We start from the raw sequence: 20,252 nt of genomic DNA on the forward strand, positions 1-20,252 counted from the left end.
TATGCGGATACATGTACCCTACAAGCGGGGATAAACAGGGCTTGCGAGGCTCGCGGGGGTAGCGGGCATCGGACTCGTTGTGAAGAACTTGAAAAGCTGCTCGGTCCTCTAAACGTTTCCATTTGCAACACCGGCACGTCACATTGATATCCTCACCTCCTCGATGTTGGCTGCTGCTACTCAACCACCCGCCACCAGCCAACAGAATCCCCTGCCCGCCCTGTCCACACTGACCCTGGATACCTTCACCTCTGAAGACGAACCTCCGGGATCGCATGAGGATCACAGCCAGGCCCTAGAACCGGAAGGATCCAAACCATATCCTACCACTATTCCCGACCAAGTGGAGGCACACATTCTTTGCGCTGAATGTACTCAGCTCATTGCCAAGTCAAGGATCATCCAAGAGTTCATGGGCACCGCGGAGCCTGAAGATGCGTATACCATCTGGAAGAGGCTGAGAGGCGGCGAAAGAACGGAACTCATTTCCCACAGCCATGCCCTACCGTCCATACCGGCCTTCGAGGCAGGCACCACTTGCCACCTCTGCTCGTTGGTACGGCATATGCTTCCGTGTGACGCCGTCGAACATGGCTGTGGTTTTATCGACGTTGAAGTGGCAGAGGATCGCTCGCAGAACTACGTCCCGGTAATTTTTGTGGTTGCGCCGTCTAGTCCTCCTGACACGGGCTCTGTCACTGGTGACCCGACGCATGAGCCACGGATGGTTGGCATCCTGTTGAAGAGATATAGAGGTAAGTAAGAAGCCCACAATTACGTTCTCTCTGGATTGAGGTGGCGTTGCCCTGAAAATTGCTGTATAAGCCTGCTAAGGAGTTCCTTGGGGAAACAAAGTCCCCTTTATTCTGTCGGGACATCAGGGTCTGCTCCGTTTCTTCCAACTTCTACCGATTCAGAAGAGACTCTCTCAACTGCACGATTTTGGTTAAAAGAATGCCTCAAAGAGCATACAGAATGCGGGATGCGATCGGTGTCACGGGCAAAATCCGCACCAGTGAAGCTTCCGACACGGCTTATCTACTTCGGAGAAGCCCAAGGGCAACTTGCGCCCAGGCTTGTCCTTACTTCAGCTTCCTCTACACTGGAAGCCACGTCGTACTTTACGCTCAGTCCTTCATGGAGTATAACGACCAAAGCAACCTCGCTGAAACTGAGAACGGAAAACCTACAAAAGCTACAAGAAGCAATACCACTTGAATTCCTACCTCAAACCTTTCGAAACGCCATGGGTATGACGCGACGGTTAGGCTATCAGTACATATGGATCGACTCCCTCTGCATCATCCAAGATTCACATGAGGACTGGGAAAACGAAGCAGTTACCATGTGTGACGTGCACAGAAACTCTGCTTGCACTATTGCTGCTTCAGGACCGGCGAAATGGGATCGTTGTTATGTGCAACTAAATCCCCTCCCTCTCTTCCCTTGCCATATCAATGTGGCCAACCACCACATTCCGGTTTACGCTATTCCTTATGATTGGAACTGGGACTTTGACGAAATGAATAAGGACTCGCATATCTTTCAGCGGGGTTGGATCATGCAAGAAAGGCTACTTTCTTCTCGAGTCATTTGTACCGGACACAGTCAGTTTCATTGGGAATGTTGTCATTTCAGGACTAATGAGGCTTTTACCTTTGCCTTTGGTGCCGGACCAAACATCACGCAATTACCAAAGCTGACGTTCCATGCGCTTTGTGATTCTGAACATAGCGCTACCGATGTAGCACATTCAACCGGCATGCCTTTGGACCCCGACATACTTGAGGTGTATTCTCTTTGGACGAAGCTTTTATCTGACTACACCAAGATGGACCTGAGCTACCAAAGTGACAAGCTTATGGCGCTGGCGGGAATTGTTAAAGCAGTCCAGGATAGTAGGGGATGGACCAATGTGGCCGGGACATGGAAAGAATTCTGGCCTCTTGAGTTACTATGGCGACCTACTTTATCTAAGATGAAAGCGAAATTGACGCCCACTGGATTGGGGCTCCCATCATGGTCCTGGGCAGCTACGGAAGAACCAAAACTGATGGGCCAAGGCTATTATTATTATCGCTCTCGGGGGATCCGCGGGCCTTTTATGGCTGAGTTCGTTGACTTCTGCGAGGTTTCGCCATTGCAGCAAGCAAGATGTACCACAGTTCCATCCCCTAGGCTCACCATCAAGAGCCTTGTTTGGAGAGGGTATCTCAAGGTATGCGTTCCACCGTCAACGGAACGGGGACCTACGTATGTATTCACGAGGTTAAAATGGCACAAGGACGATCCATTTTCTCAACTGACCTCACTCAGCTGTAGTTGGGCCTCAATACCATGCACAAATCAAGTGGTATACTTCCTACCGTTGCTTACCACCAATCATACAAAAAACGACAGCGAGATTTGAGCAGTTTGAGAATTACATCGGTTGAATCCTGGTACCAGTGCCCGTAGGAGACACGGATGTTACGATCCAATCATGGAGATTAGACTAGCCGACCAATCAGATCGGACCCGAAGGGAGGACCCGAAGCCCCGGGTCCTAAGCCCGGGTCCCGGGGACCCGAGACGAAGGTTCGGGTCCACGGGTCCAGTATATCGGGTCCATGAAGACCGGTATAAAAGAAGGCCTTCCCCGGCCTCTTGTTACCGGTTCTTCAGCAAGCAATAGCTATCACAACCTACCAGTACCTTTTGGCTACTACTCCGTTACTCTATTGTTCTATCCCAGCGATAATACTCCTGTGCTTGTAACGGTTCGTCACAACGGAAAGTATGCAATACCGCCCTCCCATTCAGATGTCATCGCAAACCCGCCATGCGAGACCGAGACAACAAGAAGAATGCGACAAATTGGTCATTCCTTACATGTATCCTCCAGGCCCAGAAGATCCAGTACGTGTTACAATAACCCACTTCGGGAGCACAGGGACCCATAACCCCCCGGATACATTGCATCCGGCTGAAAGCCTTCCCCACGTGCCGGAGCCCATGCTCTATCGTCGCATCGGTACTTTCCATACATCCAAGTTCACTACTGGAAGATGGGACAGGTGTGTTTTCGGGGGGGATAGGAATGCTCACTGGAAAACGGTCCACCTCGTTTAAGGGCAGGTTGATTCTGGGATGTGACTCACACACGGATAGATAGCTAGTGTTCAAGGAATACTTTTCATCATGTTTCTGTCTCCATTTCCTAGAATAGGTATCGTTACTCAGGGCCTTACTCAGATAGCCAGTTTACCCAGATAGCCAGTCATGGATGCGGTTTTTCTTCAGAGATGAGGAAATTTGCCTGCGAGCAAGTTTGTGTTAGCATGACCGTACCCTGATGAGTATCTCTCCCCTTTGTTTCGCCACAGCTCTCTCTGAGAGCACCTTGATATATTCGTTTCTCAAGCAATCAGTACAGGCATTGGTGGTTGGCCGGCTAAGGTCGAAAACAAAATGAACATGAAGGTGGTGATCATTCATCAGAGTGGCGAGTTGAGCGGCGTCGGAGATCTTGAAGACTGGATGTCAAGCTTGGTGTCCAGCTCGGATGAATCTGGAGTACTTGCTTGCACTTGTGCTCTATCATGTGAGTCTGGTGGCATTGGGCCTGGGAGTCTCTTGGGTGAATATCTGAGCTGGGTAGCAGCGGCCAGCCACCGACACTGGGACACGATCGCCACGCTTGACATCCCTATCGTCCCGCGTTCGTCTAACCATGCTGGCAACTTCAACACCGCACGAGACAAGACACAGGGCTCTCGACCGGTTATCGACTCCGTTAATTCCCTTGTAGAGGGTACCGACGCCATTGTCCGACAACCTTATCACCACCCAGTCCGGAGAAACCCTCATTCAGCAATAGCTAAGATTCTATGACGAGCCTAAGATCAGGCCCAGTATCGGAGCAGTGGGCTGATACGCTCGTCCAAATTCCCCCATCTCCTACTACACCCGCACCACCCGACTACGAAGCCAACTACCAAGCCAGCATAATTATGATGCTACAGGGGGCCCCATTGAAGTAGCTATCCCAGTCAAACAAGTCGCCCAACAGGTCATACTAACCCCAACCAATTCGTTCGACCAGCTCCATCCATATTTCGCACTTCCAAATTCCAATGCCCAACCCATTACTGGACCGCTCCGGCTCATCCTTATCGATTCACAACATTAGGGACAATTATAGATGGATAGACTACAGTACTAGCTACTACCAACGCCGTGCCGGTCGAGTTCTTGTCGTCTTTGCGGACGGATGTAGACGACACCCGTCCTCTTATAAAACCAACGTCCGTCCCGAGATGAACGGTCTACGATTTGGGTAAAGGCATGTGTGTTGGAACGCCCTCCGTATCAAAGGACAAAGTCTCGGTGAAAGTCCCATTCCGTTGGTCGGACAGGAGGGCCCTTCGAGTCCCGATGCTTTCTGGCCTGCAATAACTCCCGTCCCATTGTTAGACCTCATCCCGGGGCTTGATGAGCCCGAATGACAAACTTCAGTGGGGTAAGTATAGGCAGTAGAAACTTGGACCGTGAGTTTGTAGAGTTGTGGGATGAAGTTGACTGGGTATGTAGAACCAAGTACATAGTCACACTGGTGATGATGATGATGAAGAACGATGGTCTCAGACAGATGTTAATTCCCGAGAGAGAGAGAGATGTTTAAGTTGATGGACAGGTGTAAGTATCTGAAAGATCCTCAGATGATGAATATGGGAACCTAATGGAACACGTACTCGCTCGAAAGTCGAAAGTGACTGCCCACTTGATGCAGATGTTCGCATGCTTTGCGACAACCCACGGCGGGGCATCTGAATGGTTTCGCCTGATGGCAGTTGGGCTTGGGCTGGTAGCCCTCCGGAAACAGGCCTCCGTTGCCTTGGTAGGAGACCTCGGCGCCATGTTTAGAAGGGGTAGACGACATTTTGATGGTCTGGACGATCCCAAGGAACTCCGGGAGGTAGGCATGTGGGTGCGGGGCAAGAAGGAGAGCTCGACGGCATACGGATGGGGCGATGGGATGCGACAGGGAGAAAGATTCGAAAGTGGAAGGAGGTGTTGAAGCCATCACATTCTTTGGCGTTTCTGTCTAAGTGGATACGATCCACACATAGCTACCCTGTATATAAACCACGTCGGACTCCGTCCTCCCTGTTCTGTTCTCTCTCTCTCTTTTAACCTAATTAATACACGAAATTCACTCCCACACTCAATGCCACTTGTGGTGTATCATTCCGTTACCTCCAACAGGAGGAATATCTCGACATTTTAGTCATTCATCACCACACATGTTAAGGTTGTCGCGGAAGGGAACATGCTCTCAGTCACAGCAGACAAAATTCGTGAGAGATGAATGACGTGTCGTGTCAGATTGCATATATCTTCGAGACGATTCGATATGATCACTTCATCGGACACAAGACATGGGACAAACAACTGGCTGCTCGGTCCCATCAATAGGTTTTGGCATCTTGTAAAATCAAGCTGGGTATCTCAACGCCGAACACCCCTTCAACAAAAGAAATTCCCTCGAGTCCAAGTCCCTTTCCTCCGCTGTCAATGACCGCCTTGATGCTCGGCATCGCGCCCACAATCGTCCTTTCCCATCCAACTCCTCCGCTACGTGCCGGCTGCCGGACTAGTGCCACGATGGACCCCTTAGTTTGGGCCCTCGGGGAAAGGAGCTTTCGAACGGCGGAGTCCCTCAGGAGAAGGAGCTCACGGACGACCCCGGGCGTTGTCTCCGGTGGCTTTGGCTATCATTGAACTTGAGTCAGCTTCCGTTCTGCAACATACAGTGACAACAAAGGTAAATACTTACAGCCGTTGGTCCTCTCTTGGAGGGGTCTGGTCTCCTGGGCCGGGCGCAGCGGCTCGCTGCTGGCAGCCACTGCCGCCAAGGTGTCCAGCCTCGCTGGCGCAGAAGAATCGAGGTGGCTGTGGGAGTGGCCGGTGCCGTTGCCGGTGATGTTACGCGCGCCGGCGTTGGGGATATTAGCGGCGCTGTTGGTGGTGGTGGTGGTGGTGGTGGGGTTGGCGCTTTGATGGTTGCTGCCACTTCCATCAACGGGACCAAACGTGACCGGGCGCGCGCCAGGCAAAGATTGGTAGTTGCGCTGCCACTGAAGTGGCAGCGTGCCTGGGACGGCTCCGGGGACGTTTCCCCAGAGGCCAAACTCGCCGAAGCCGGCGCGGAGGAGAATCAGAGAGTTAGCCGCCTCAATATCTTCCTCGCGGCGGCGTTGCTCTGCTTGCGCCGGTGTCTCGAGACGGCGCTGCTCCTCTTGTTCACGCAGAAGTTGCTCTCTGCGGCTCTGTTGCGCGGCCTCGTGGAGCCTCTTGTGTGGGCAACCCGAGCCCATCTTGGTTGGTTGGTGATGGTCGTGGGTTGTGGCTGGGTTGTTGGTGAGTGTGGTCGAGGAGTTGAATTTGGAGGGTTGAATTTCAGGGTCTTTTTATAGGAGAGTTGAAATTGTTGTGTGCAATCAGGGCCGTTCCAAATTGTTCTGCCAAGGGCAAGTCAAAACCAGTTGGGATAATGAAGGGAACAACAGGCAGACGGGACGATGTCTTCCATGCACGGACTGGTCAAGTTCGTCTGAAGAATTGGGAGGGCTGTGACCTAATGACTGCCTCCCGCTCCTTTCTTCGATGATGTCCAAACGGACGGAGATGAGATTCGTTGTGAATGGCCCTATCCGTAGTAGTCTGTAATTCTTAATGCTTCTCCTCCGTTCCTTCCCCGTACTTCACTCGCCGATACTCTGCCCGGGCTCTTGCGGAAAACGTCACCAAGTGTCCAGTCTCGTTATCAGATATTGTCGGTACACATGCAGGTGTATGGAAGAGTTGAAGGGCGGAAGAAGCAAGTAGGAAGAGCCGGTTACTATATAAGACTGCAAGCACGAAGGGGAAAGAGCGAGTGAGGGAAGGGTCTCAATGAGGTTTATATCAGGAAGGATTGACTCTTCAAGAGCGAGTGACACAAAGATGTGACAGTTGTGTGTAGGAACAATCTCAAACATGGAACCCCTTCATCGATGTCTGTCACTTCCATCATCCTTCAAACTTATGTCATTCACACTTTTTTCCCCCGTGACGCTGTGTTGTCGCAAGTCTTTCCCTTTTCTCCTTTTTCAACCGCCCAGAACACCACAACCTACAACCTTCAATTGCACCTTTGCAACATTCATTTGCTTATTCCTGGTAATTTTGCCTCCAATTTCTATTTTCTCATCACTAATTGCACACCAAAACACCAACAATGTCCCGTATATCGGTGCCGCGACCGCGGGTCTCCGTCTTCATGTTCGTCTGACTCCTCTCCGGAACACAACGGCCCTCCGCAGAAGCCATGATTGATCAATCAGCCAAAGTGAGGTGGCTACACGTCCTCGAAGTCAGTCGCTATGATGAATGGTGCGGTCTGGACAGTAAGTCACTCCCGTTTCCTTCGTGCCATTACGTCGTTACACTTTTATCGATATCCGGCGCATGGCCTCTTATGTTGAAATATCGTCACACTTGAGCTCAACGACATTGTCTTTTACATGCACCGATATTGTGTCACATACAACATACAATCCAGAGGTAACGAACGGCGTAATTTTGGGAGTGGGAGTCCAACTCCACTTCGTTTTTGTTTTGAGTCTTTCTATCTTTGCATATATCATCCTTGGGTTGCCACTCGCGCTTTTGATGCTTTTCGTATCTAGCTTCCCTTTCCTATGACTAGGTCTACACACCAAGACAAAGATCCCCTTCTAATGCAGTCGTATACTCCTAGTGTCAACAAACACTTGGCCGTGCCCAAACAAACAACCTGTAAGGACTTGCGTTGGTGTCATGAAACGCTAGCTCTGGTACATTATCATCCCTAGTGCTCATTCTGTGACCCTTCCTTCCCCAGCTTCAACTTCTCAACCGCCTCCTCCAACTCCCGAACCTTTCTATCCACCTTCCAATTAAGGATGTGAACCCTCTCATCCAGAATGTGGTGCAGTCTCAGATGACTCCTCCCCAGATCTGTGATCCTGGTCATCATTCGGTGCATGTCGAGTTCATTCCTTTTGGCGATGGATCCCAAGGTGAGGACCTGCTGCCTCAACCAGGTGATGGATCGCCCGGCCTCTTCGAAATCATACACCAAGCGGGAATGCTTCTCCATGAGATCCCGCAGCTCCCTGTCCGTGTCCTTCGCAATCTCGCGGTACACCATCACCATTTGATGCTCTTCTTCCCTGCTCTTCATCAGCAAGTCTTGCTCCCACTGCGTGAGGCACTCAACACCGCGATCCTGGACCAACACCAGCTCCTTGAGGAAGTCATGGCGCATTCCGCCGGGCATCCTTCTCCAGGCCGTCATGGGATTGTTGTGAATTTTCTGGAGCGCGTTCCTCAGACGCTCTCGCCGGGAAGTAGGCTTGGGCAGGATCGGAACGGGGTGGTTGGTGCCATATGTGACGTTAAGAACGGCACGAGGGTCAACGGGGTGATGGCCTTGGTGATGGCCGCGGTGGAGACCAGAGGAAAAGTTGTGGGGAGGAACACGGGGACCGGGCTCGGAAAGGTGACCTTTGAACTGTACTGGCAAGCCACCTGGGTTCCTGCTGGAGCCGACGGTGGCAGACCTCTTCTCACGGACGGCAGAATTGTTGCTGTCATTGTGGTTGTTGTGGTCTTGCGGCTGCACAAGACTTTGGCTCCGGTTGTGACCACTAGGGCTAGCCTTCCTCTTCTTCGACGGGGACTCTGTCGGGACGACGCTCTCCTTGTTGCGGCCGGGTTTGAGGGGGCGCTTGCGGCGGGAACCTACGCTGGATTCAACAGGGTTTGTAAGGCCTGCTGTGGGAAACGACTTGGGCGAGGGCGCAGGACCTGACATGAAGACTTCCAGAGGCGGATGGTTGTCTTGACCGGCTGGGGAGTTGTCCTCAACAGCACCGACGGAAGGGTTCAAGTACCCCTGTTGGGGTGGAAGCTGAGGCCCGGCAAAGGGAAAACGGAGCTGCTGTGCAGGGAATTGCACATTTGCCTGACCCTCTGCGTCTGGGCCAGCTGCTAATCCGTCATCCTGCGGCACTCTCAGCCGAGGGTCAATGTCGTCGTCGGGGACGCCAGAATCCATGGCTGGCGCGTTGTTGTATGATGCTGTATTCAGCACGGGGCACTGAACCTGCGCGGGTTGATTCTGGTCCGCGAAGGGGTTGGAGAACAGGTTCTGGTTCTGGTCCTGGACTTGGAAGCCAGGTTGGCCGGTTCCATCATTCATGTTGAGCATGTTCATGTTCATATCGAAGCCCTTTCCGTCACATCGGGTCAGCTACTCTTTCTCCGGCGACTTAACAACGGAAGCAGCACGTACCTGCTCATTGTTTCCAAAATCGACGTTCATGTTGTCGACAGCATAATCCTGCCCATGGTTTTGCGCCATGGCATAGGCATCGTAGTCGAACAATGCGCTAAACTCCCCGGATTCGATGCCCGGACCATTCAGTTCGCCTGGTTGGGGCTGGTAGAAAGGCTGATGAGGCTTGGTTCCCTCAGCGCCCTGCTGCCCCTGGTTATGCTGGTCTCCCATACTGTCTTCGTTGCGCTGGACGAGAAGAAAACTAGGGTTCAGTTTGTTCTGTGAGTGCGCTCTGCTTGTGCTTTGAGTGTGGTATATAGAGCGGTTGCTGGTCAAGTACCTTACTCTGGTTCGCTGGTTCTGTATCCTCTTGGATGATTTTTGCAGAGAAATAAATGTCGCGCAAATTCGTCAAGGTTCGAACTTGATATGAAGTGACCGTGGAAGCTGGTCTGTGTGCGCACTTGAATTTTGGGAAACAAATGTGGGACAGTACCAGTGAATGGTTGCCATGGCCGCTCTCACAATAAAGCACCAGCCACATAGCACACAAGGGAAACTGTGTGCCCCCGAGTGATAAATGTGGACTCAAGCAGTCCGCTGTCGAGGCGGCCAGCTGGCTCCGAATTCTTTCTGCTGGACGAAGCATCCAGAAGAATATTCTCGTCAACATGGGACGGAAGTTGAACGTAATTTGTACCATCCTTTACCGCATTCAAGCCATCAGCGGAAAGACGAGATCCAGAGATCACACTGACAGACTGACTATATCAAGGGCCTTCAGTGTTTCATAAGTTGCCGGTATTAAGGACCGATGTCGTCAGTCCCAAAAGCCTCAAGGTTCAAGTCGCCGGTCAGTGAGCTGTTTGAAGTTCCCATGGCATCCTCCTAGTTGCCATGGAAACTCACTTGCTGCTGAGTGTTGAAGTTGAAGTTCATGAACTCATTGTCGACTCCAGGGTGGGCGCCCCACTACTGCCAGTTCATCTGCGCGTGTTGATGATGATGTTGTGGCCCGGGAAGTCCTGGAGGCTCCCTCTAGAACCTTGACCATCACATGTAGGGACATGCGACTAAATGGGGCCCAGGACTGTAAAGTGTCCGTCTTGAAGTGGCTCATACCCGACATGCAAAAGTGTAAGAACAAATAATAAGCAATGCAGTGAGGTTAGTTCGGGTCATGAAGAACATACGTAGCGTAAGGCCATAACTTACATGCAGGTGGGAAGGCATGTCAAGTGGAGGGGACACTGGGGTGTATATTGTTGATCTAATGAAATGAAGCAGGGAGCTCAATGGTATTCCTTTTAAAGACTTGAGAGAGTCAATGATTGTCACAGGGTTACCTTGTGACTATATAGTGATGCATTCCGATGTCCACTGGCAAGTGAACATTGTCCTATCTTTTATAGGTTTGGGTGAGTGGGCATATGCATCCCCGCCCTGTCATAATGATTTTCATTGTTCGGTACGCGAATGCTCACCTGAAAAGGACACCAAACGAGATCAATGGATAAGACCCTATAGGGCAAGTAGGAAATTGAAACAAAAGGCGGAGCAAGGCTGAATGTCACGCACTCGCAGGCAAGTAAAGCAAAGTGGAATGGAACGAAAGCGAGTGGAAGGAAGGTGAAAAGAAAGGAAGGCCGCGAGAAAAAGCATTGATGAATGCAGGAGTGTGGAAAAAAAAGTTCCAAAAAAGATGTTGAGACTCGGATACCGGGAGTCGAACCCGGGGCTGTTGAGAGAGCAGTCACTCCTAAGAAGTGAGAGTCAACGATGTTACCGCTACACCATACCCGATTGAACTGGTATGGTCCGATTTTGTTGAAAGCGGATCGACAGCTTGCTCTTATCAACTTGAGAATACTGTCACTATAACCGGATCATTATTCCCAAATCGAGCCGAAAGACTCTGAGATTCGGGCTCAGCAATTCTTGTAACTGTTTTATCTGTCATCTGGAACCATGCAGTTAGGCAATGGAGCGATTGGACTATAATATGTGCAGTCGGTGGCTGGACGTGAGCATTGGCCAATCTACGTTTCGTACCGTACATATGTACATACCGTATATATTAAATCCTCGATGTGCGCGTTTCTCCATGATCCGCTGTGCCTGCCTTCCCGCTTCATGTCCCCCACATGCCGAGCAAGTACCGCTCCATAAAACGGTTCTCGGCCATGATTTCCAGGATTGTCGACTATCATCGGCCGGATCTACGTGTACTGTAGTGTCACAAGGCCGTTCCGGAGCAACTGGTCCTGTCGAAGCCAACTTGCTGTGTTTTTCATATCAGCAAGTATGCCATTATAGTGATGCAAAGGTACCTTTATTGAAGTGGAGATGAACCAGACTGGCAGGTTGAGACAACCGTTTTGGGAAATGCTGCCTGCAATGCCAGAGATTCTATTTGCTGGCCGTAATGGAAGACGTCATCTATTTTTACCCCATACCCACCATGTCTACAGGTATGTTGTGTAAGTGCCCCCGGGCGCCTTGGCCACTAACAGATGCCCTAGGACCCTGGCACGGGTCACCTAGGGGCTGGTCTTCCCGTTACAGGGCTAGGGGCAACGAAACATAGGAAACAGAAACAGGGCAGCAACACCACGCTCCATACCGTGATACCTTAACCAAATTTCCCCAATTCGCAAGCACTTTCCAGCATTGTCCGTGTGCCTTGCTCTGCTTCCAAGTGTAATCTGGCCAATGGGATTGCTTCTCATGTATGACTAGCCATGAATCGTGACTTCACGAGTCCCCCACACGTGCGACTCTCCGCAGAGAAACTTGAGTGGTTCGAGTCTGGAGCGTCCCCCTGAGATGCAAGACCATGGTGAGCATGCCGGCAAGTACCTTAGCAACTGCGCCAAGCACATCTCTTACCTCAAGAAGCAGAAAGGCCACAGACAGCATGTGCAGACGAAGCTCATGGACTGGCTGGGCCGCTGCTGGTATAAGTGTAAGCTCCTGTCAGTTGCTTTCTCGATGCCTAGCCTATCTTGGTTCTCATCTTCTCTTCTCTCACCTTTCCCATCCATCATCGCAGCGCACAAAATGTCTTCCCACAATAACCCAGGCTCGTCCAACTCGAACCAGACAGACCCTCGCCAGCACCCGCTCATGGCCACGGTTCAGGCCATTGCGGGCGCTGTGCAGGGTGAGCACCGCACTCCTCGCATGACACATATGATGAATGCCAACGAGGGTCCCGCCGACATCATCTCCAAGGTCGCCGGCGTCACCTCGGGTGGAAAGCGCAGTGACGATGCCCCATACTTCACAACAACGAAGGCATCCCTTGGCCTGATGCCGCCCACAGCAAGACCGTTGGTGGCATCCCCGTTGCCAGCGATACCTTCCTCTTCCAGAAGTAGCAGCACTTCAACCGCTCCAAGTCTCTCGAGCGTATGGTCCACCCCTGCGGTTCCGGTGCCTTTGGCTTCTTCGAGTGCACCAGCGACGTGAGCAACCTCACCAAGGCCAATTTCCTCCAAAAGGTGGGCGAGAAGACCCCCGTCTTCGTCCGCTTCTCCACCGTCATTCTCGGCCGTGAGTTCCCCGACGAGGCCCGTAACCCTCGCGGTTTCGCCATCAAGTTCTACACCATGGAGGGCAACTACGACATTGTCAGCCTCAACTTCCCCATCTTCTTCTGCCGCAATCCCATCCAGGGCCCCGATGTCATCAAGTCCCAGTACCGCGACCCTCGCAACTTCTTCTTCGACTGGGAATCCACCTTCGACTTCCTCGGCAACAACGCTGAGGGCAACCATGCCGGCCTCATGTTCTTCAGTGACCACGGTACCCCCATTGGCTGGCGCTACAACAACGGCTACGGCTGCCACACCTTCAAGTGGGTCAACCAGGCCGGCGAGTTCGTCTACATCAAGTACCACTTCATGGGCAAGCACGGCACCAAGCGCTTCACCGATGCCGAAGCCGTCCGCATATGCGGTAAAGATCCCGACTACTCTAAGCGCGATCTCTGAAACGCCATCGAGGCCGGTGAGGAGATTGAGTGGACTGCCTACGTCCAGGTCATGAAGCCCGAGGATGCCGACCCCGAGAAGCTCGTCTTCGACCCCTTCGACATCACCAAGGTCTGGCCCCGCAAGCTCTTCCCCATGCAGGAGTTCGGCCGTCTTGTCTTCAACAAGAACCCCGAGGACTACCACCGCGACGTTGAACAGGCCGCCTTCTCTCCCGGCAGCATGGTTCCCGGCATCGAGGATTCTCCCGACCCGCTCCTTCAGTTCCGCATGTTCTTCTACCGCGACGCCCAGTACCACCGCATCGGCATCAACCTGCACCAGATCCCCGTCAACTGTCCCTTCATGGCCATGTCCTACAGCAGTCCCAACATCGGCGGCACGATGCGCGTGGACGCCAACGCGGCTGGCAACCCGCAATACGTGCCGTCCTCGTTCGTGTCCAAGTTCCGCAACGACACGGCCGAGGCGCCCTACCAGACCTCGGACAACATCTGCTCACGCCGCTCTCACTTCTGGCACGAGGGCAAGAAGAACGACTACGACCAGGCCCGCGAGCTGTACCAGCGCGTCATGTCGGAGCAGGAGAAGGCCAACCTGGCCACCAACACAGCCAAGTACCTCAGCCAGGTCCGCCACAAGGAGATCAAGCTATGTTTTTTAGCCCAGTGGCACAACATCGACCCCAAGCTAGCCGAGTCGGACTATACCGCTCTCAGGGACGAGGCCAAGAAGGACTTCACCCTTGAGGAGGTCGCTACCAAGTCGCAGGACGCCGAGCTCTGGAACAAGGCGGCCAAGTTCAGGCCCGCTCCTGGCACCAAGCTCCAGGGAGCTCCGTGCCCTGCTGGTATGGAATATGGTGCTTAAGCCCGCGTGTGAGTGATGGTATGATGCCTTGCATCAAATCAAATGAGGATATGAATGATGTCATGAGTTGATGATGGATTGGAGTTTGGGTCATATCCTGGGATTTTTTTTTCATAGAAATATTTGGTAGTGTTAATTAATTGAGTCAACGATTACTACAAAGGTTTCTTTCGGTTCTCGATGATACTCGTGGGACGCCTTGATGTTCCGCCCATTCTCCTTTAACATGTCAGGATAAAGTGTCCAGTACCTCTCTTACTAGAGGCGAGTAGAGGTACCTCGTAGAGTTTGTAACACACGGTGTATCGTTTAGAACAAAGTGACGCCACAAATATGAACTGCGTTTGGAAGCTATTAGTAAACTGTACAGCACGTATCCGACCAGTTGGATTTGACAGGCAGGCAAGGTGTTTGCGGTCTATCATCAAGCTGAATTGTCAGTAGAGGTGGAAGTATTTTGTGTGGTTGTTTCTGACATGAATGCATGGGTCAATATCACTACGAATCATAAGTTCAGCTCTTCACACAAGCAAGCTTGAGCACGGAAGTCACGTAAGGCACTTTCAACTATTGTATTATCTATCGCAGATATATCCAAGTTCGTATCCTTTCGATTCACCACCAGGAACAGGTCTACCATTCAAGTAATCCAGCATACCTGAACATCGCCCGGATTTCGTTTGTCGTCGTCACCTTTTCTCCATCCTCCTGCCGCTCGCCCCAAGGCACCCTTTCCGCCATGTAGTAGCATTCGTCGCGAACCCCTACCAAGCTCACCGGGAGCTCGTCTGTATTAACAGCACGAAGGAGCAGCGGCCATTCCCGCAGTTTGTCCATAATTTGCCGTTTCTCTGCGCGGTCCTCCTCATCTATCCGGTGCCGGATGTCGACTAGGCTGGTGCGGAGCTTGACCGAAAGGAATGCCAAGTTTCTCAGTATGTAGCAGCTTCAGGGTTTCATGAACACAGCCATTGGTGATACCGAAGCCATCAAGCTTCATGGCAGCCACCTCAGCCACCCATCGTCGTTGAACCTTCATGACAGCTACCGACCACATCGACATGCACCGTCTGAAGCCACCATGGCGACATTGAGAAGTGGCATAGGGAGTCAGTGGCGCCATTCCGTGAAGCCTTGGGATAGACATCTTTTGGGGGCACGATAGTCCCGCGGGTGACTGACTGCAGCCGTCGAATGGAGGAGAAGAAGAAGAAGAAGACATGCAGAATCGGCCATCTTTGCCATATTAGAAGCGCCGGCAAGAGAACTGGGAGCCGTTAGAGCTTCTTTCCCATCGCCGAGGTCTTTTTCACAATGGAAACTTGGAGGATGGATGCAGCTCCCAACGGGGCTCATCTGCAGAGGAGGTGCTGAACGCCTTTGAGCAGGTACAACCGACACTGCAATTTCCCGAATGTAAGCCAGACCAGGCAGGCCAGTCTCTTCTCTGAATTCCAGGTTCTTCCTCTTTCTGGCAAAATTGTAGAGTTCACCATTCACCAACCAGTTCCAAGCTTCGCCTTCTTGACTTTTATCGTCCTTTCCGTCAGAAGTACTGAAAGAAGGGGTGCAGAATGCAGTAAAGGGTCAAGTGAGTATCATCGTCGAATTTAATACTGTCCAAAATGCTCATATGTTGAGTAGATACGTGGTGTTGTCGTCGTCGTCGTCGTCGTCGTCATGGGTTAGGAGAAGTTGATGTTGTGATGCGGTGTTGTGTTTTCGCGTTTGGACGGTACTTGGGTACGCCAATCAGATGCTAAACATTCAGCCACAGTACCCGCTAATCTGGGGTTCGGGATTCCGGTGGGCTGGGTGCTGCCCAGTTGGCCTGTGGTCGTTAATGGTCCAGGCCGAATACAGCCCCGTCAGCAGAACGAAAGATTGCAAACAGTCTCCAACTCTTTGCGTTGGTCGTGATTCACAAGACGTAAACGGCTTTCATATCCATAACGTGCGTGGTTCGACTTCATATATTGAGTCTCTAACGTCGTAAGTGTTCCGTCCGCCGTGCGGGCTGTTGGTGGTGATTCTGATATTTCCCTAACAGCTTGCCCTATACACACCATGACACAGCGTGCTGAGCCTCGATAGTGCAATAACTAAGGCCCACTGTATCACGCAGTCAGGCAGTCAAAGGAGGCCAAAACTCACAGACACCATGTCCAAAAAAAAAAAGGATTTCACTGCAATCGCGCGCGCCCCCATCATGAGTGAACCAGATGCGGATTCATCGCCGAAGCCTTTAGAGCCTCAAGATGGGAGCACTCATAGTTCACCAAAGGACACGCGCCCTTCATCGCCAGTCGCGTCGGCACCAGGGACACCGCCGGTAGGAACTCAGAGCGCCTCATCAACAAATGGTGAAGATGTAGCCACGACCCCCGTAGCCGCCGTGAGCGGTGGTGTCCCGTCATCGACTCCCGCTCCCGTCAGCCCGGCCACCGTCGCCGACATAACCAGTCCTCCGCCGAGTCCAAGCCATATGCGAAGCCCCGGCTCCGACTACTCCAACTCTTCAGATTGGGTTACAACCGACTCATCCCCGAGTCCAAACCCCACAATAAGTCCCAGTCCTGATTCCGATGCCGATCCCCATCCTCGAACCTATTCAGGGTCCAGCTATTCCCAACCTCATACGACTCGCCCACCAGGAGAAGAACAGCTATATGAACTGTCACCATCACCGTCGCCGTGGCCCGAGTCCTCCAACTCTGACGACAGTCAACGTGCTCCGAGCTACGCAGCACCACCACCTGGCTTCTTATTCACTCCAGCACCCACCAGGCCGCCCCCTGGCACTGGCCTGTACATTATCACCTCCGCCCCTCATCCCTACCCAGACCCTCCCATCCCTGTCTATCCCGCGCCTCAGCTTTATCCTGCTCCTCATCCTCAGGGCCATCCTGGCCCCCATCCTCATGCTCATCCCTCACATCACCTGCCACCCGTTTACATCCACGAGGCACAACCGCCGCCGCCACCACCACCACCACCACCACCACTACCACCAATACCACCACTAGTACCTCCTCCCCAAGCTCAAGTCCAAGCCGAAGCTCAAGCCGAAGCCCAATACAAGCAGATTTACGGATTAGGACACGCTCAAGCCCGCTCCTCTCAACATCTGCCACCCGTCTATATTCATGAGGCACAACCGCCGCCGCCACCACCAGTACCACCTCCGGGCAAGAATCCCCAATATGACGCCCCCTTTGGCTTCTACCGCTCGCCAGGCAAGGACCCAACAGAACGTCCAAAACCCAAGTTCTATCCGCCTTCTTCCAAACCACTGTTTGTGCCCACGGTGCGGGTAGTTAACTCGAGATCCAAACGAAACGAAGCTCGATGGTGGGGGGCTGCTCAAAAACAGCAGCAACAAAAAGGACAGCCTCAAGGACAACCCCAAAAACAGCCACAGGCTAGAGAACAACCACAACCCCAAGGACATCCACAATTCCATGGACAACCACAGCATTTCATTGGATTTGGACAACCACGAGGCGGACGGCCCCCAAAACATCAAGAAAATCCGATCAAAATCATCTACCACGAACCCCTACCACGATCAAGGTCACTCCAACAATTCCCAGCACCAACCCGTCTATCACCCCACCTCCAAGCCCAAGCCGAAGCCGAAGCAAAGGCCCGGTACAAGGAGATCTACGGCATGGGCCACGCCCAAGCCCAAACCAAAGCTCAAGCCGAAGCCGAAGCAGAGGCTCGATACAAAGAAATCTACGGCCCGGGCTACTCCCAACTCGCACGTCAACGCGATTCTGAAGCCCAGGGCCAAGCCGCAGCCTACACCCAAGCCTCAGCCCGACAATGGGAGCACATTTACCGCCCAATACCAGCCCTGCAAAACACCCAAGCCTACACTCAAAACCGACCACCACAAGTCCTGGCCCCGGGCCAGGTCCCAGCCTACCAAATCCATGGACCGCGATATGGCAATGGCAATGGCCAGAGCGCAGGCGGAGGCTACCATGGGCAGCAGGGACCGCCGATTGCTGCCATGATTCCGGTTACCATGATTCCGATTACCGGGGAAGAGCGTCGTTACCAGTGCAACTTTTTGGATTGCGCGCAGCGTTTTGCGAGGAAACATGATTTGAACAGGCATCGGAGGTCGCATTTCCCTGATAGGCCGTTTGGGTGCGAGAAGTGCGGGAAGAGGTTTGCGAGGCAGGATGCCCTGAAGGTATGTGTTTTTGTGATCTTTTCTTTTCCTTTGCGTGTTCTTTTTTTAGGGATATGAAGAGGGGTGTAGGGGTCGATGAGGTTTCAATTTGGGATTGGATGGGATTGGGAACAGGAAAAGTGAGATACTTCAGTTAAGGGAAGGTGTGATGGAACTGAGAAAGATCTCATGACGTCCGGGTGAAAGTAAATGTAGCAGATCAGGACGAGAGGGTCGGAGAGGAAAGAGCCAACGTTATAAGAAACCCGCTAACAAACCGAAAACAGAGACACATCTCATTAGCAGCAAAATGTGGCGGCAACGACCCGAAAAACCCAGTCGAGATCAGCTCAAGTCCATCTCCGTCTCCGAGTCCATCTCCCGCACCAGAACAGGCCAGTGCCAGTGCCAGTGCCACTGGCAACAACCCCAACGGTGGGCTCTGGCACGTGCCATCATCAGCGATCAGGAACGACAGCCAAACCCGCAGGGCAAGATCGCCATCCGTAGAAGTAATAAGCGACACAGAACGAAATCATCGTGGCCGCAGATCCGGACGAAAACGAAAACGTGCTCAAGAACCGATGATAGACGGTGAAGACCCGGATTACGACAGAGACTATCGACCACCAGCCAACATCCAAAACCTAAATCAGGCTGGGAGTAGTAGTCTAGTTCGTCGAAGCTAGCGGCAAAAGAGGAAGGAGCTAAATGACCATCAGCAACGGCAACGAGAGCCGCAGAATCGATGGGTGATTGGCACGAGCGTGAGCGCAAATTACGTTTCGGGGGCGGAGACGGAGGCCGCGGCCGCGGCGGGCCAGGCAGCGGCTGAAGCGACATCGGCGGCCACCGTGGCGAGTCGACAAAATAGGAGCCACAAGGGGAAGCAGAGGGAGTTGCAGAATCGATGGGCTGTTCCCACTGCTGGACCGGGTGTGAGCGGCGCGACCGCCAGCGCTAGTCACGGTACAGCGGCGTCGGCTTCGACGCCGGCGGGATGCAGAGGCAGCAACCGGAGCGGCAGTTCCTGATGCTGGTAGGGGAGGAGACACAGGAGCTTCCTCCGAGTTAATCTCCGGGGCAGCTTCCGGGGCGGGATCACGATGAGAGGCAGTTGCAGGTCGAGGGGAATCTTCAGAAGCTCAAGGGGAGACCCAGACTTAAGGGGAGAAGACGGCGGGGACACCATTACCAGGATCAGCAGCAGGGCCATCACCTTCATCATCTTTAAAACCACCACCACCACCGGAACTAGAGCCGATCATAACGCACGCCGGAACCGAACTGCCTGATCCCGCAATGGTCACGGTGTTCAAGTCTTTTCTGTCTCAGATGAACAACCCGTAACTTAGGATCCATACATAAGACAGACATGAACAAACAAACAAACAAACAAACAGAGATCAATAGACGCGTCCAGTCAGCTAGCTATGGGACTAACAATACAAAACAATACGATACCATAAAAGAACTCGATCATTAACTACGGAGGAGTTCAACATTTCTACATCCCGTTGGTTGTGTACACTCGTGTTTGGAGTTAGATTAAGGGGATCTGGCAATTCCTCTTGGGCGCATGCTCGCGGGAAAAAAAGAAGAAAAAGAGCCCGACAGGTAGCACACATCCGGCGCTAGCACCAGGTAGGGTTTGAAATTGGTTATCTCTACTTGCCCGGTTATGTACCCTTAGGTACCTCTATTTTTTACATCTGGAGATCCAAGAATATTGATTGGACTGGAACGAGAAAGGGCAGTGCAGCGAGCGATATTCTCAAGCGGAATCGGAAGGAAACCGGAATTACAATGCGAGGACATCACATAATGAAATGCATCCGAGTATCTAGTTGAAGTCGTG

General features: G+C 52.5%; 5 protein-coding genes and 1 non-coding gene across 6 annotated transcripts; 3 read left to right on the forward strand and 3 right to left on the reverse strand.

Annotated features, from left to right (window-relative positions):
- Window positions 1–163: 163 nt before the first annotated feature.
- Window positions 164–763, forward strand: SMAC4_07499 (uncharacterized protein; the record flags this gene model as incomplete). The annotated part of the gene is made up of 1 exon (XM_003345463.1): window positions 164–763. The coding sequence occupies one exon, from the start codon at window positions 164–166 to the stop codon at window positions 761–763; it is 600 nt and encodes a 199-aa protein (XP_003345511.1).
- A 4,952-nt stretch (window positions 764–5,715) lies between these two features.
- SMAC4_05721 (uncharacterized protein) lies at window positions 5,716–6,359 on the reverse strand (the record flags this gene model as incomplete). Its single annotated transcript, XM_003348578.3, has 1 exon — window positions 5,716–6,359. The coding sequence occupies one exon, from the start codon at window positions 6,357–6,359 to the stop codon at window positions 5,757–5,759; it is 603 nt and encodes a 200-aa protein (XP_003348626.2). The 3' UTR covers window positions 5,716–5,756.
- Window positions 6,360–7,873: 1,514 nt separating this feature from the next.
- On the reverse strand, window positions 7,874–9,577 carry SMAC4_05720 (uncharacterized protein; the record flags this gene model as incomplete). The annotated part of the gene is made up of 2 exons (XM_003348577.1): window positions 7,874–9,298; window positions 9,362–9,577. The coding sequence occupies 2 exons, from the start codon at window positions 9,575–9,577 to the stop codon at window positions 7,874–7,876; spliced, it is 1,641 nt and encodes a 546-aa protein (XP_003348625.1).
- A 1,480-nt stretch (window positions 9,578–11,057) lies between these two features.
- Window positions 11,058–11,149, reverse strand: SMAC4_13933. The gene is made up of 2 exons: window positions 11,114–11,149; window positions 11,058–11,092 (listed from the first exon to the last, which is right to left on the reverse strand). It is a non-coding gene; the product is annotated as a tRNA-Glu (tRNA).
- Window positions 11,150–12,406: 1,257 nt separating this feature from the next.
- SMAC4_05719 (uncharacterized protein) lies at window positions 12,407–14,211 on the forward strand (the record flags this gene model as incomplete). The annotated part of the gene is made up of 3 exons (XM_024655770.1): window positions 12,407–12,682; window positions 12,727–13,293; window positions 13,354–14,211. 3 exons carry the CDS (start codon window positions 12,407–12,409, stop codon window positions 14,209–14,211), a joined length of 1,701 nt encoding a protein of 566 aa, XP_024511601.1.
- A 2,161-nt stretch (window positions 14,212–16,372) lies between these two features.
- Window positions 16,373–19,504, forward strand: SMAC4_05718 (uncharacterized protein; the record flags this gene model as incomplete). The annotated part of the gene is made up of 3 exons (XM_003348575.2): window positions 16,373–18,415; window positions 18,682–19,068; window positions 19,117–19,504. The coding sequence occupies 3 exons, from the start codon at window positions 16,373–16,375 to the stop codon at window positions 19,426–19,428; spliced, it is 2,742 nt and encodes a 913-aa protein (XP_003348623.2). The 3' UTR covers window positions 19,429–19,504.
- Window positions 19,505–20,252: the final 748 nt, after the last annotated feature.

Source organism: Sordaria macrospora, chromosome 6, assembly GCF_033870435.1.
Source record: "Sordaria macrospora chromosome 6, complete sequence".
NCBI lineage: Eukaryota > Fungi > Ascomycota > Sordariomycetes > Sordariales > Sordariaceae > Sordaria > Sordaria macrospora.